Genomic DNA, 16,486 nt, shown 5'->3' with positions numbered 1-16,486 from the left:
ATAAAAGACTCAAATTTAGCAACTATAGGCACAAATTTTAAATCAATTAGTACTACGTTCTTAGAATCTTAAGAGTGAAGCATTTAGTTGCAGGAAAGTTACAAATTCATACCCTTTCGCAAATATTTTCTGCATTTCCCTAGAATTAAATCTAGAAATTTCAAATAAAATTATATAATGATATTTAGGGATTTAATTGTTTCCATTTAGTTCTTCTTAAAGTTGATTTGAAAATTCAGAGCAATGACCTATTCATTGTCAGCTTTGCTGCTACACCATCTTAACTAAATGGAAAAGTTTGATTTTTTTTCCACCTATTAGAGTAACATGAAAATGACAAACCAAATTTCAGGAGCTGGAATGCTGCACCCTGGAGACTCGGTTGTTAGAAATAAACAGTAATACAAATTCTCAGCAAAGAAGGAATGAACGTAATCCTTAACAGTGCCTCATATTGGAATTTACATCTGTCCTTTGTAAATATAGCCCCTAACATCAGTCAAATTTGAATACTTTACCCTCATCCAAGTCTCTGACACTAATAATCATTAGGCAGAATTGTCCCAGATTTGCACTAAGTACGGCTGTTGGCGGGAAAAAGAACATTATATCTGCCAGCTGCAATGGTGGATTTTCATGCTGTATTGTCCCAATCCCGCCTCATTCCCGGGAAAAACGCCATTTCGATTGCGGCGGACTCTCATTTGCTCGCCATGCCGTCACCTCGCTAATTCCTCATGCTGGGTACCATATTTAAAGTGCAGCCGTGCGCACACCATTCAGTGTTTCCAGTCCAGGACTGCTGCACAGAAGACATGGCGCCAGAAGGCAAAAAGACTGCAGCTCCGTGATTTAGTGAGGTGTCCCTGGAACTCCTTTTGGATGCCGTGGAGGCCCGCCGTAATGTCCTCTACCCCCACTCTGGCTGCAGGAGGTCCAGCAATCTACCACACCAGCTTGGTAGGCAATGGCAGTGATGATCGGCACCAATGCTGCACAGAAGTGGTTGGCTATCCAGTGCAGAAAGAGGATGAATGATCTCATTTGTGCCACCATGGTAAAGCAACCACCTCACCACTCTAAACTCACACACTCAAGCCAATCACACAGTCACTGGCATCTCACTCATTGCCAGTTCAAGGGACGTTACCACTCACTCTCAGCCTCACATCTCCATCTGGCCTCATTTCCTCTGGAAACTGACTCCTCAGTCCTCTTGAGGCCATGGACAGATCAACTTATGCCCTACACACACCATGGGATACCCCCCCTTCCCCTGTACAGCCCTCACCTTGCAGCCACCCCTTGCCTGAGGCCACTTCTCCCCCTTCCCCAAGCAAGCCCTAGCCCTGCAGCCGTTGAAAAGCCACCCCCGGCTTCTGGCTGGTCTGGTAGGCAGAGACCTGCCTGTGAGTCCCCCTAAAATTGCTATGGTGCTGTTTGCAAAGCCTGGCACTGCTGATTGTGAGTGCTGCCCGAAGCAAGGTGGGCAAAACAAACCTCGAAGTCCCGAGTGAAGCGCAGCTCGCTAGGTGCACATTGTTTATGAACAGTTGTGAAACATGTTGGTATGATGTGCTCAGATGATCCAGCATGGGGGAATGATTACGGCGAGCTGGGTTTATAATGATATGCAGATGTATTACAATGAAGTTCCTGATGTCCGATGGTGGGAAACGCTGCCCGCCATTGATGGGCAGAGCGGACGATTGCAAATTGGTTTCACAATGTCGTGACACCAATTTTTGGCCTTGTCGCCATATTGTCTGCTCACGCCACCAAATACACCCGCCGCCAACGGGCATGGAAAATTCCACCCATTATGTGTAAAAATTTACGTAAAAATTTAAAGACATGATCTTAAGCAATGCTCTTTATTTACATTTATTAGTTTTCTGTGTAGTCAACAAACTTGACACAAGAGTTGCTATGAGAACCTAAGCAACATTGATGAATATTTAAAAATGGAACTTACCCCAAAGGATGTAATGTCAGGGGGAGTAGACATATCACCAAAGAGGTCTAACTGGTTAATTGTCTGTAAAGAAGCATACCAGTTAAAACATTGTCTCATTCTAATATGGTAAACCTGTATAGTCATAGCATTAAATTGAATATTTTGAAATAAATGCTGTGATCATTAACAGTCCAGTGCCCCTTGGAGATTAAACACTGAGCTTCTTTAAAAAGGAACAGCAAGTTCTGATGACTGATATGTGATTCCAGTCCCACACTAACATGGTTAACACTTAACTGTCCTATGAAGCGGTCTGTAAGTCACTCAATTGCATAAACCCATATTGTAGTGGTTCAACAAGAAGGCCCATCACCACCTTATCAGGGCAACTAGGGATGGGGCAATAAATGTCAACCTAGCCAGTGATGGTCACATCCTCAGAATGAATATGATGTATAAGACTTCTTCAATACATTTCCCTCAAGACATTCTTCCATTTATTTGCATGATGCATTGTACCTGTAGTCACAGTCATTGCATGGCTAGCTGGCATTAACAATAGTGACTGGCATTTATTATAGAGTTTTTAATTCTGATGGGGCATTTGACCATGATGGCAAAAGGGAAACAGGGACAAGGGATGTAGATGAAATTGTGATAAAACCGATCTAATTCTCACCAGGCATCAATATAAATCCACAAACACCAACTTGTCATCACACATCATTGAACATTAGTGTGTGCACTGGCAGCCCTGCCTCATTTTCCTCGTCACTAGTCTAGGGATACCGAGATCAATTGTACTGTTTCAACGGTGATCAGGTCAATCAACACAAACCGTCAATGAAATCCAGGGTCCTTTTGTCATTCAATGCAATATGTGATGTAGCTCTTGGCTGCATCGGCAGGGGGAGCTGTTGGTCTGATTATTCATTTTGACTCCTCCTTTGAAAGGAGCATTTAAAAGGCATGTAAAAATTGATAGTCTTGAAATTCAAGAAATACTGCTCATTAGCATGAGTGTGGCAAAGTGGAACTCCTGTCCACCCATGTTCCTTGATGTAGTTATGTCCCAAATTGTGGGCACGGTGACACTTAAATACTCAGTATAGACAGCTGGGTAAGGTTGCGTCAGAGGTGCGATCTCAACATTACTCTGGAATGTCAGAGCCACTCTGTTGGCTGAAAGGAGGGCAAGGAAGGGGCAGAGAGGTAATGCTGCCAATTATGGCCTAGAAATTCAGGCTTTTGGGTATGTGGGAGACACAGGGCAATCCCTATGTTGAATTGGTGAGGTCAAAGGTGTCACCGAGATTGGGCTTCAGGCCATATTTCCATTGTGCCAGTGAGCTGCAGAGAATAAGAGGCAGCTAGCTATCGAAACATGATTGAGGTTCAGGCCTCTCTTGGTTTTGCAGTGGTCCTCAGGTAAATGAGGAAAGCTTGATGGGAGGCAGGTAACCCTGGAAGGTGTGGTGACGATCGATTGGGGGATTGTTAGGAGCATTCTGTCACCTCCTAGATCCATATTTGATTAAGTATATGTTTAACCTTACATTGTTGGTTGTGACCTTGCAGATGGTTGCCTGCCATCAAAGAAAAACAGTCTTGTAGTGGATTTCTCAAAAAGCCATTAGGCCTAGAATTATTTACATCTACAAATAGTCTAATGTCTGTTTATGTCCATTTTTGGCCATTACCAATATAGCAAATCGTGTACCTCTGGTTTCACTATTTCCATGCTCCCCTAGATGGCTGCCCATCAATCACCTTCCACAAACTTCAGTTCACTTAAAGCCTTGCTGCTTCCCTGGAGAGCGAGCATGCAGTGTCTGCCGGCACCATTGAGGCCTCCCATGCCCGGTGGGCACCGCGGGAACTGGGGTGCTTTATTGACCACTATAATCGCATCTTGGTTTGATGTTTGTAAGTTTCCTTTACATTTTGTCTTTGGTTTTGCAGTTCCCTAATTTAGGGGCTGTGTTTATTTTGTCCCTCATTTTGCTAATTTAGTTTAATTGGTTGACTCCCAAAAGTGTTAAAGCCCTGCTGCCTGTGCCCTAACCCCCAACCCTGTTAATATTCTTCTACAACGGTTAACTTTGAATCACCTATGATTTTCTATCAGTGAGACAATTTCACAGCAGAGACATGGAGCTGAATTTTTGGGCCCCACTGAGATTGGGAACAGAGGCAGACATGGCTGGAAAATACTGGCACCAGCTGGAATGCCAATTTCCCGATCTCGCTATTGGCACTGGCCATTTTTGCCGAGGCTGGTTCAAGGCCAGCACCGCTAACTGTTCCAATGAGGGTGACAGCCAATTAGGCTCAATAAGAACCATTGTAAGGGCACTTCAAAGAAGCCAACTGAAATGTTTCTGATGCATTGAGGGGTAGTTTACCTGCATGGAGGTGGGCACTTAGTGGCAGGCCTTGTCGGGGGGTGGGGGGAGGAGTGGTGTGGGGGCCAGCACTCCAGGCAGGTCTAGAGGCCCTCCCCTTGGGCCAGGTGCAGCCAAAGGTCAAAGAGGGATTCTCCCCTTCTCAAAGTCCACTGAATCTATTTTTTAATTAAAGATTGAAAAGGTTGCTTTGGGGCACTTCCATGTTGAAATGTCCTCTCAATTTCTTCCCCTACACCCCTCTCAATCTGAAAGGTCTCTGATTGGCCCTCCGACTTCAACCACCTGCTCGCCATCCTTAGTTGGACAGGGAACCTGTCTCCATGCCAATTAAGGGGGTACCTGGGCCAAAGTCCTAGAGTGACTGTTCCTCTGCCCTACCCAGGGGCATGTTCAGGACTAAGAAACACTTTCCTGCACCTGATGCAAAAATTCAGCCCGTGCATTTAGGATCAAAGGAATACGAAGTAGCTGGGTGTCATCTGTAGTATAAGGGTCTGACACATAAAGGGTTAACACGGGACTGAGTAGAGTACTGCCCAAACAGTGATGTGAGAGAACACATGACCTAAGAATCAGTGTAGTATTGGACATAGCCGTGTATAGAAGCAAGCTCCTAACTTAGACCTTAACTGTACCGATGTATAGTTTTCCAGTAGTTAATAAAAGCTTATTATTGAACTACCGAAGACTACGAACACTTTAACAAGAGAGAGCCTAACCATTGCCCCTTGATTTTCAATGGCATTACTATCGCTGAATCCACCACTATCAACATCCTGGGGGTTACCCTTGACCAGAAACTGAAATGCGCTAGCTATATAAATACTGTGGCTGCAAGAACAGGGCAGAGGCTAGGAATCTTGAGGCGAGTAACTCACCTCCTGACTCCCCAAAGCCTGTCCACCATCTACAAGGTACAAGTCAGAAGTGTGATGGAATACACTCCACTTACTTAGATGAGTGCAGCTCCAACACTCTAGAAGCTTGACACAATCCAGGACAAAGCAGCCTGCTTGATTGGCATCCCATCCATAAACTTTCACTCCCTCCACCACTGATGTACAGTGGCAGCAGTGTGTATCATCTACAAGATGCACTGCAGCAACTCACTAAGGCTCCTTAGACAGCACCTTCCAAACCCATGATCACTGCCATCTAGAAGGACAAGAGTAGCAGATGCATGGGAACACCACCGCCTGGTAGTTTCCCTCCAAGCCATACACCATCCTGACTTGGAAACATATCGCTGTTCCTTCACTGTCACTCGGTCAAAATCCTGGAACTCCCTCCCTAACAGTACTGTGAGTGTACCTATACCACACGGACTGCAGCAATTCAAGAAGGTAGCTCACCACCACCTTCTCAAGGGTAATTAGGGATGGGCAATAAATGCTGGCTTAGCTAGTGATGCCACACCCCCATGAATGAATAAAAAAGAGACCTACTGAATTACGCCCAATACTTTACAACTTCATCAATATGCAAATAGAAGCTGACCTTCTAGCTGCAGATGATGTCACTCTGAGGCAGGTGAAGCCTTTCATAGCAACTTATTTCATAACTTTGTTACTTGTATAAGTAAATTTCTTTGATTCTCCATATTTTCCAAACTAGGAATCTAATAAAGGTTGGCCAATAGCCTCAAAAAACCTGCCACAACCCCAAAATAGTGACTACTCAAAACAACCCAAAGTTAGACCTAGGACATGCAAGTAGCAGTTACAGGTGACTCTTAATTTTTGTATCAAATAAGTTTACTGCAGTTAAATGGCATAATAATAATGTGACTAGCAAAGGGGTATAATTTTATAGTTGTTTGGTAATACAGAACCTGAGTATTGCTGAAAAAAGAGACATGTCTAAGCTTTTTGTCTTGCACTTATCAGGATACTTGACAAGAATACCAATATGAGGGATGTAGCTTACTTCAATCACAAGGTTAATGCAAACAACATACTGATGAGCAGAACAATTTTTTATTGCACAAGGAAATATTTGGTAGTTAGTGCACTCTAAATACAAGAGCAAATAAATAATTATTATAATATCAGTTTACGCAATCTCAACATTATTAATCCAATATACTAATTAGTCAAATTTCTCCACAGATCAGGTTGGCTTAATTTCTCATATAACATCCAATAATTAAGTTAAACAGAAGTACCATCATATTTTCAAGCTGCCCTACTCTTTCAAATCTTTAGAAAGTCTTCCTTCTGTCCTAATCCCTGGATTACAACTTTTGTATCCTTCCTTTTTGATTAGAATAATACTGAGAGACCTAATCAGACCACTGGAAAGGAGAGATACTGGTGTTGTAATCTAGGGATTAGAACAGATGGAAGACTTTGTTGAATTAATAGTTCCTGAATTACAGATCTGTATCTCTAAATCTCCAGAGCCCGTCAGTTTTTTTTTCTATCCCAATCATAGTGTGTAGATTACAGCTCAGTACTGTCTGGTATCTGAACAGCAGATCCCTCATGCGGTCACAAAGCTTTCCTTCCATTATTCTCTACTTTTCTGTTCCATTGTCTTTTTATGCTCTCCCTCCATCTCTGAGATTCTATACTTTATTATTTTATCCCCTTTCCCTTTTTCTGTTTTACTTCATGAGATACTCTTCTTTCTGTGATTTCTCCATGTTAGTCTCTCCCTGTGTCTCCTCTATTGTTCAATCTTCACCTCTAAATATGTATTCTCTATGCATTTCTGTTCTTGCGTAAGGGTTTTGTCTCATGCTTGGCTTTTAGAGAACAGAAAGGATCATTCTTTAAACATTCTCATTATTTATTCCATACAATGGGAGGTTTTGAGGGATTAAAGCAGTGTAGCTTGTGGCATTTGTGGAAATTTTCCAAAAAAAACCTCTGCAGCTGGTGGAATATGCTTCCACCAAAGACTTGGCCCATCCTACACTTACAGTCCATTACATCCAATGAGAATTGTTCATGAGTGTGAACTCTTCAGTTGCTCGGATTTTCTGACAAGAAGCCAATTATTAGGAAAAAACGAGGGAAGCAAGCATTTTAAATTTAGAGAATTGAGCAGAGCACAGTCTGTTTGAATAGAATGTTTGCCAGCTGTGATTTCCTACATCAAATGTGAACAAGTGAACAGTGGGCTCCAAATGCCAACTGCCACTGAAAAGGTCACAGTTGGAAATGTATGCTTCCCTTTTTACTCTTAAATTATTTTTCAATTTGGGCTTTTCAACACTGAACAATTTGACTGGATCAACCATCAATCGGTCCCCTTCGTAATGTTCAAACTTCAAAGAGGTCACTTTAAAATCACTATTTGAAAGAAATAGCCTAACTTCTTTAACTTTTCTTCATTAACTAAATTCCTGATATGTAGAATAATCTTTATTGTTTGTTACAGCACACTTTTAAGCGCACAGATTTATACAGTGCAGTTACTTACTTCAGAAAGCAAGTGAATAAAAAACCTCATTGAAAAATAAAGACTGGAGTTTCCAAGATCATCAAAGGAATTGCAGAGCATGACCTCTATCTACTGGAATCCCACCGCATTTTCCTTGGGAGTCTTAGTTAATTTTTTAAAAATTCATTCACGGAATGTGGACTTCTCTGGCTGGGCCAGCATTTATTTCCCATCCCTAGTTGCCCTTGAGAAGGTGGTGGTGAGCTGCCTTCTTGAACTGCTGCAGTCCATGTCGTGTAGGTACACCCACAGCGCTGTTAGGAAGGGAGTTCCAGGATTTTGACCCAGCAACTGGATAAGATTTTAGTGAGAATCCCAATCCTGAGTGGGTGTTCATTGCAGGGAAGTTTTGTACGACAGTTAAAAAGCTTCTGCAACTGAAATACCTGGAAGCAGATGACGCAGAGGCTGGGGAATGGGAGATGAGGAGGCGGGTGGGATGGTGAAGAAACAGAGATAGTGAGAGAGATTGATAGAGATAACATATGTGCACAGTGCAGTTGCTCTTGGCTGTTGAAACGTAATGGCAGAAGCAGTGGTTGGACTGTCTGCAATGGCTAAGGTGACAAGATTCACAGAAGCTGCAGTAGAGATAACCCTGTCAGAGATATAGGCCAGAAGACAATGGGTCTTTGTCAGAAAAAGGATGCATCAGTAATTTGTAGGGAGGTGACACAAGTGGTCAGTACCAACTCTACGTACTCCCATCTTCCAATTCAACACATCAAAAAACTCCGCTGCCCATATCCTATCAAAGTCTTTCTCATTACCCTGTCCCTGCTAACCCCAAAACCTCAAATTTATTATTGCTCCCCGAAAACCTCAGATTTAAAATTTGCATCCTCCTGTTTAAGCTGCTTCACAGCTTCAAAACTCCAGACTTCAGAAACCTCCTTCAATCCTCCAATACCATCCCACCACAAGTTCTGTTTCCTTGGCTTTGGCCACATGTGCATCCACCCTTCTTCATCACACCAATGGCAATGACCATCTCCAACAAGAGAAAATCTAACCACCATCCCTTGACATTCAATGGCATTACCATCACTGAATCCCCCAGTATCAACATACTGGGGGTTACCATTGACCAGAAACTGAACTGGACTAGCCATATAAATACTGTGGCTACAGGAGCAGGTCAGAGGCTAGGAATCCTCAGAGGGTAACTCACCTCCTGACTCCCCAAAGCTTGTCCACCACAAGGCACAAGTCAGGAGTGTGATGGAATACTCTCCACTTACCTGGATGAGGGCAGCTCCCACAATACTCAAGAAGCTTGACACCATCCAGGACAAAGCAGCCCATTTGATTGGCACCCCACCCACAAACGTTCGCTCCCTCCGCCACCGACGCACAGTAGCAGCAGTGTGTACCATCTACAAGATGCACTGCAGGAATTCACCAAGGCTCCTTAGACAGCACCTTCCAAACCCACGATCACTACCATCTAGAAGGACAAGGACAGCAGATAGATGGGAACACCACCAGCTGGAAGTTCCCCTCCAAGTCATTCACCCTGAGTTGGAAATATATCGCCGTTCCTTCACTGTCGCTGGGTCAAAATCCTGGAACTCCCTTCCGAATAGCACTGTGGGTGTGCCTACACCGCATGGACTGCAGCGGTTCAAGAAGACAGCTCACCACCTCCTTCTCAAGGGCAACTAGGGATGGGCAATAAATGCTGGCCCAGCCAGCAAAGCCCACATCCCGTGAATGAATTTAAAAAAAGCCTCTCTCGACCTCTCAGCTTCCCACTCCTCCTTTAAAACCCTCCTTAGAATGCACCTCTTCGACTAATCTAATATATGCTTCTGATTTGCACCAATTTTAATTTTACGTTATGTCTTTCTGAAATGTCTTGGGACGTTTTCCTGCTTAAAGACATACATAATTGCAAACTGTTGTTTTAGATAAGGATAAAATCCAGAAGGGGAATTCATTCTTCTTGAAAGTAGCCTTACCACTGGAGGAGATGATTGCTTCGGCTCAGTTCAGGTGCTTACTGTTGTAAAGATTTGTGAAAAGCATGAAATAATTGTATCTTTGAAAGACTGAAGGAAAAATAATTTTCATTTGCCCTTTGAAGGGAAGTAATGTACTGATTTAGGCATTTCACTGAGTGAGAATGGAGATTGTGAGCAGTCTGAGATCTAGACCAAGTAAGTGAAAAGACAAGACAAAACTCATCAGCAAAGGAGTTTGATGATGAGCACAGGAAGTGTTTGGCATGACTAAGCAGCAACAATCTTCGATAGAGCAATAAGTTTAAAAAAACTCCCGCAAATGCCAGTTGAATATATTTAAAATAATTTTAATTACATGTTAACATGAATGGGAAACTATGTGAGTTCATGGTTATTTACAAGCTAATGTGTGTGTTGGTGGCAAGGCTGCTATTTATTGCCCATATTTAGTTGCCCTGAGAAGGTCTTCTTCTTGAACTACTGCAGTCTGTATGGACAACTGAGTAGAGTGTTTGGCCACTTCAGAATCAACCACTTTAGTATGGGCCTGGAGTTACACATGGGTAGGAACAGCTTGCTTTGTTTCCTAAAAAACCTGAGTGAACTAGTTGGGTGGTTCAATCAGATAACTTCATTGTCACTTTTACCAATAGCAGCTTTTTATTTCCAGATTTTCAAACCTGAATTCAAAATGTCATGGTAGGATTTGAATTCACATTCTGGATTATTAGCCCAGGCCTCTGGATTGCTACTCCAGTAACATAACCACTATTCATATCCTCTGTATCTTTGAAGATTGAAAGTTGTAAGGTGGGTCTGTAAATAAGAGATTTATCAAACAGTTTGATTTGATTTTTAGAATGCTTATGTTTAAAAGTAATCTTGAATAATCTCACAATAATTTAAAAACTCAGGTTTTATATGATCAAGAGAGTCCCAGAAACATTCAGTTGGCTCCATTACTGTCTTCTCCTGAAGATAAAATTCTGACATGAATATTTGAAAACTTGTCTCCTTTCTCAAAAGTCAAACTTCAAACCTGACTTTGAGTTAAACCACTCCTTGTTTTTCTCCCTTGAGTAATTACAATACTCCAATCAAAAACATGATCACAATTGAACTGACTAGCTAGTCCAAAGCATTTCACTTATGTACATGCACTGTTGTTGGTTGGTCCACAAAATGAAAATAGGGACAAATTATTGGAGGAATAGTGCTACCAGCAGCAAATATCAACACCAAATACCAGCGATGTTTATCAGCAGCTAATTACTATTGAAACCGGTGCTGAATACAATTTAAGTGGGTAGTTCAGGCTTAGGACAATGTTTTAATTTTGTTATTGGTTGGAGTGAAATGGGGCCAACAGACCTGAATCATACTGTTGTGTCTATGTTACTTTTTGGTAGGAAAATGAAGTTCTGTCCATGGGTGGTTAAATGCACACACTGAGCTCCACTCACCATTGTATGGATGCTCATTAAATGCTAATGTTAACAAAGAGCTGAGTGCATCATCTTGGCACCTCAGGGAAATTACACAGCTAGAACCACTTTGCAGTGCTGCAAAGTGCCGTGCCTTATTAATATACCATTTTATATTGTCTCTATTAAACGTAACAGTTGCTCAGATAACAGATTAAATATGATTAATAAAGCTGCCATTTATTTTCAATGAATTTCATAAAATTCTTGCTACACTATAAAAACAGAAAATATGATGATTAAAACTCCTCTACAACAATACAAAAGAAAACACTGCAACAGTCATGTTCTTTAAAGGTAAAGGCAGATGGATGAAGGACTCTGAAATACATACCTTACTATGGAGGTTGGCCAAACATGAAAGCCTTCTCCAAACTACAATCTGGTAAAATGAACTTGACTTAGTGTATGAGACACACCAGACATCAACTATATCTGAGAATTTTAATATAAATACCTACTTCTCAGAGTGTGAACCTGTCTATGTACTAGCTAGAGCTTACAGCTTCCATTTAAGTTGCTGTGAAATGAACCTTTCGTGTTATATGGTAATGAATCCACGTAGCAAAATGACAGATGAGTACCACACTTTATATACAGGAACAACACAATGTGCACATCTGCTTTTCATATGCATTCACCAGTTTGAAACTGCTTTGAAATTTGTCTCAATCACAGATTTCCTTGCAGTGGAAGATCATGAGATGCATAATTTGCTTACTTTTTAGTGGAGATAAAACACTTCCAACACTTCCTCCAGTTTGATGCCCTACATCTCTGGTCAAGAAGGGAGAGCAGGGTACCTGCTTATGTAATTGGAAGATGTGTAAGTTCAACCCAGCAGTGGCCTGCCTTGTGGAAGCATCTGGTTTTTAGCTGGTGCCTATCATTAGGAATGAAACTCAGCAGACAAATGCAGTGACCTCGGATATCAAGTGTTGCCACTATGTGGTGCAAGCCTTGAGTGCTCCATGCACTATACTATCAGATTTCACATTCAAAATGTTTTTCATTATGTTTAAAATGTGAGCTAGGACATGCCAATGGCTACTGGAATCCTTTATTGAATTTCACTTAAAATAAATATCCCCCATAAATATATAGTAGATCTGTGTTTCAGCTCCAACCAGATTCCTGTTCTTTCCAGAACACTTGTTTCATATTTCTCCACATATACTGATATTATTCTACACCTTCAAGCTTTTGTGATGTCATTATTGCAAATGCAATTTATATTTCTTGAAAACATGTTTCTTTTGTTATGTAAGTTCCATCTTCAATAGTAAATAATTTGGTGATTTAATTAAACATGCAAGTTAAAGAGGACCCTATTTGGATAAAAGACAATCTGAGGGACTGCTGCAGTAATTTGCTTCATGGTTAAAAATAGGGGTAATGCTGAGTGGAAAATGTCGTAGAATTTACCCACTGTTCCCTGAGCCTTTCCAAAGACATATTCATCCGCAATAAATGGTTATAGGTATTCCCTGATTTCAAAATACTGATCATTTTATGTGGGAGGGCAAGTTATGGCCTACACAGCGTGACATTTGCCAGGAAGTGCTATGCGCTCCCTGTGCAGGCGGGAGGAATTCCCTCAACCGGGAGTGCGTTCTTTTGCGTATGAAAGAGTGCACAGATCTCCCTGAGGCAAAGTGCTGCCTCAGGGAGATCGGCTCCAAATAAAAAGTTGACAGAAAGGCAATAAAAAAATTTCCCTGACATGTCCCCCTCATGTGACGCTGTCACATGAGCTAGGACATGTCCTTAACTTTTATTTAAACATTTGATAAACATTTAAAAGCCCTCATGAAACCTCATCCCGCCCATGGATGAGGTTTCATGCTTTTTCTGAGACTCGCCTGGGCCCCCAGCCTGCCCGCCAACCCTAAGGCTGGATGGTGAGGTTCATCAATCAAGTTAATTAGTTTCTTAATGGCCTTAATAGGCCATTGACAGTTCGACGGGCATTGGCTGCGCGCTCGCAGAACTGAAAATCTAAATGAAGTGGGGTGACGCCGGGACGCACACCCCGACGTCTCCCCGTGTCATTTGATGCGTTGGCGAGTAGGCCCCCCCCCGCAACCGGAAAAACCTGCCCTTGCAGTATCCCCATCACCCTTGCACTTATCAATGTCCACTGGCTTCTGCTGTCTGAACTGTCAAGATTGACTACTTCAGTTTCAAATCCCTCCATGGCCTTTCCCGTCTCTGGGCTGAATCACTGAATCACAGAATCTTAACACCACAGAAGGAGGCCATTTGGCCCATCGTGTCTGCACCGGCTTTCCAAATGAGCATTATGACTTAGTGCCATTGCCCTGCCTTTTCCCCATACCCCTGCATCTTGTTTCTATTCAAATAATCATCTAATGCCCTCTTGAATTCCTTGATTGAACCTGCCTCCACCACACTTCCAGGCAGTGCATTCCAGACCCAAACCATTCGTTGTGTAAAAAAGTTTTTTCTCACGTCACATTTGCTTCTTTTGCAAATCACTTTAAAACTGTGCCCTCTCGTTCTTGATCCTTTTATGAGTGGGAACAGCTTCCCCCTATCTACTCTGTCCAGCCCCTCATGATTTTGAAAACTTCTATCAAGTCTCCTCTCAGCCTTCTCCTCTCCAAGGAAAACAGTCCCAACTTCTCCAATCTATCCTCATAACTGAAGTTTCTCATCCCCAAACGTTATCTAGGCAGCAGAAATCCTGCCCACTGGGCCATAAAGAGCTTTGCTGGGTGGCAGGACCCAGGGGGGTAATTAAAGATGCAGCCCACCCCCAAGAGCCGCCAACCTATTCAGCTGCATGGAGTTGCAATGGCCAATCGTCCTTGAAGAGGGATGAAAAGCGTTGGGAAACGCTATGACCAGGCATGCAGACCTTGGTCATCAGCAAATGGGTCATTAAATACTGACATACTATTGCTGCCAGGAGCCCCTCTGTGAGTTATGGCATGCCTAAAAAGAAGGGGCCACCTTTGTCAACCAAGAAGATGCCAGGTTTCACTGGGTGGTCTCCTCACGTGGCAGTGGGCTTCCCCAACATGAACAAAATACCTGTGGAGACGGGGAGTGGCCCTAATTGGCAATTTAAGTGTGACATGAATATGTAATTTCATGATTTATATCTTTTAGGAATATAGCTTTTACTTTAGGGATTTAAATTTTTGAATGTAAGATAAATGAAAGCACTTGGTTTGAGAAACTGGTAAACACCCCTAAGGTAATCAAAATTCAAAGGATGGTCCATGTTTACTTAAAGGAGTTAGAGTCAGAGGTATAAAAATAATAAATAACAGGTGGTCCTCTCTTAGCTTCATAATGGAGGCAGTGAGTTTGGTAAGGTTGTAGTTTTCCCTGTTAGAAGTTTGCAATATTCATATAATTTCTCCAGATCAAAGAAAAGTTTGAAAGCAATTGGTAAACAAAGGAAATTTTTTAAATGTCTCTATATACTTTTCAGATCAAGGGAAGGAAACTCCTAGAACTCCTTTCCTAACAGCACTGTGGGTGTACCTACACTACATGGACCGCAGCGTTTCAAGGCGGCGTCTCACCACCAACTTCTCAAGTGCAATTAGGGGTGGGCACTAAATGCCAGTGACGTCCACCTCCTGTTAAAGAATATATAAAAGTTGGAGATAAATAGTTTAAATTTCTGTCTGGAACATCCCATGAATGCCACGTTGCTATGGAACTAGGTTATGCAGGGAGTACCCTTTGGTTTTGGGTTCATCTATGTGATTTCTCAAAAGAAAGGCAGTTGACATCAGCCTGGAAGCAGTTTTGAGACAGGCATAGAAAGAGCATCTGCCAGGAGCTATAGACCAGTAGCGGAAGGTTATCAGAAACCAAGGCGGTTTTCTGATGTGGAGTCACAAAGAGTTCAGTGAACCCTATGCTTGTGCTAGGTTGTCCTTCAATTTTGTGGTGCTTAAGGAGAGTTGGAGGGTCGGCTAGCTAGATACTACTGGAAGGACCCCAAGAAATCGTATATCTTGGAGAACAGGGGAACACTGAGGAGAATCAAAGTGAATCCCTGATAGCTGTGGCATATGTGGAGAAGTGAAGGAACTCTCAAGATTCTGTAAAGTATAGGGGAGCTCTTGGGTGGAAATAAAAATAGAACAGGAAGTGTCCTGTTAAAACTTTCAGGCTTAAAGCATGAGTGTTTATGAAATATCGTGTTAAGTTAGTGGTACTTGCTTTGTTTAACTCTTGTACAGTAAAGGTTTTTGTTTCAAACATGAAATCCTGTGGTGTAATTCTTTCAGCTGATAACTGGGAATTCGAATTTCTTTTAAAGGTTACTAGTCTCCACCGAGATCATAACAAATGGTTCAATTGGGCTCTGGCAGGCAGCCAATCTGCTAACTTTCCCGCTGTTGGCAAACTTGCATGATAGTGGAAAGATGATGGTCACCACTCACCGCACCCACCCCCCTACTCCCCCAAACACCCCCTTCCTCCATTTTACCAGCCTTCCTGCTTTCAAGCCCTTTCATAAAGGGCTGGTAAAATTTAGGTCTCTATCTCAGTGATTTCTTTTTTATCCTATATCCTGCACACACTCTCAGATCCCCCCTAACTGGTCTATGTCTTGCTCACTATTTCCTTCAAAGCACCATGCCCCCCTACATGGAGTTTCTCTCTCAGCATCTTCATTTTTCTACCTAACTTCCTGCCTTTAAGTCGCCGTTTAGTATCCTTCTCACTGACTGTGCTGCTCATCATCTTTCCTTTCTCCCTTCTACTAAATGACCAATCACTGTCAGCTGCCTGGTATAACACTCAGAGAAATCTCTCTCTCTAGATTATGAACGTTACAGAAATATAAGTTGTTTCTCTGCTTCTCACTGAATGGATAGATTACTACAGGACAAAATATTTATACCTACTGGTATTTTTTAATCAGACTTTTTTTAAGATGTTTGGAGAATTAAGAATGTGGTTATTCAAATATTTGATAATGTGAGTATATACTACCTACATAAAAAAGGACAGAGTCACGAGTAGTTATAGAGTAATTAAATGTAAGTTTTATTAATGTAGTTTTATGAAATAATGAGGTAGGAAAAGTGCAGCATGGTATACCTCTGATACGCTGCTAACCTTCCCTAGCTATTCCACAAATAGCTAATCTATTTAACGAGAGGCACACACCTTATCAATATTTTTCAGTTGCTCATCAATCTCCCCCAATGGTCCGCCATTCTGTAAGAGTAA

At 42.1% G+C, this 16,486-nt stretch overlaps 1 protein-coding gene across 1 annotated transcript in view; it reads right to left on the bottom strand.

The window, feature by feature from the left end:
• Nucleotides 1–16,486, bottom strand: part of dab1a (DAB adaptor protein 1a) — a 473,747-nt gene that overhangs the window by 74,693 nt on the left and 382,568 nt on the right. The window contains exon 10 of the mRNA XM_078561911.1: nucleotides 1,976–2,038. Within this exon, the coding sequence (XP_078418037.1) occupies nucleotides 1,976–2,038 (63 nt within the window). The remainder of the gene's footprint in view (nucleotides 1–1,975; nucleotides 2,039–16,486) is intronic.

The sequence above is a fragment of the Cetorhinus maximus genome, chromosome 17 (genome assembly GCF_964194155.1).
Source record: "Cetorhinus maximus chromosome 17, sCetMax3.hap1.1, whole genome shotgun sequence".
NCBI lineage: Eukaryota > Metazoa > Chordata > Chondrichthyes > Lamniformes > Cetorhinidae > Cetorhinus > Cetorhinus maximus.
Note: the sequence above shows the minus strand (reverse complement) of the source record. Positions and strands in the feature narration are given on the sequence as shown.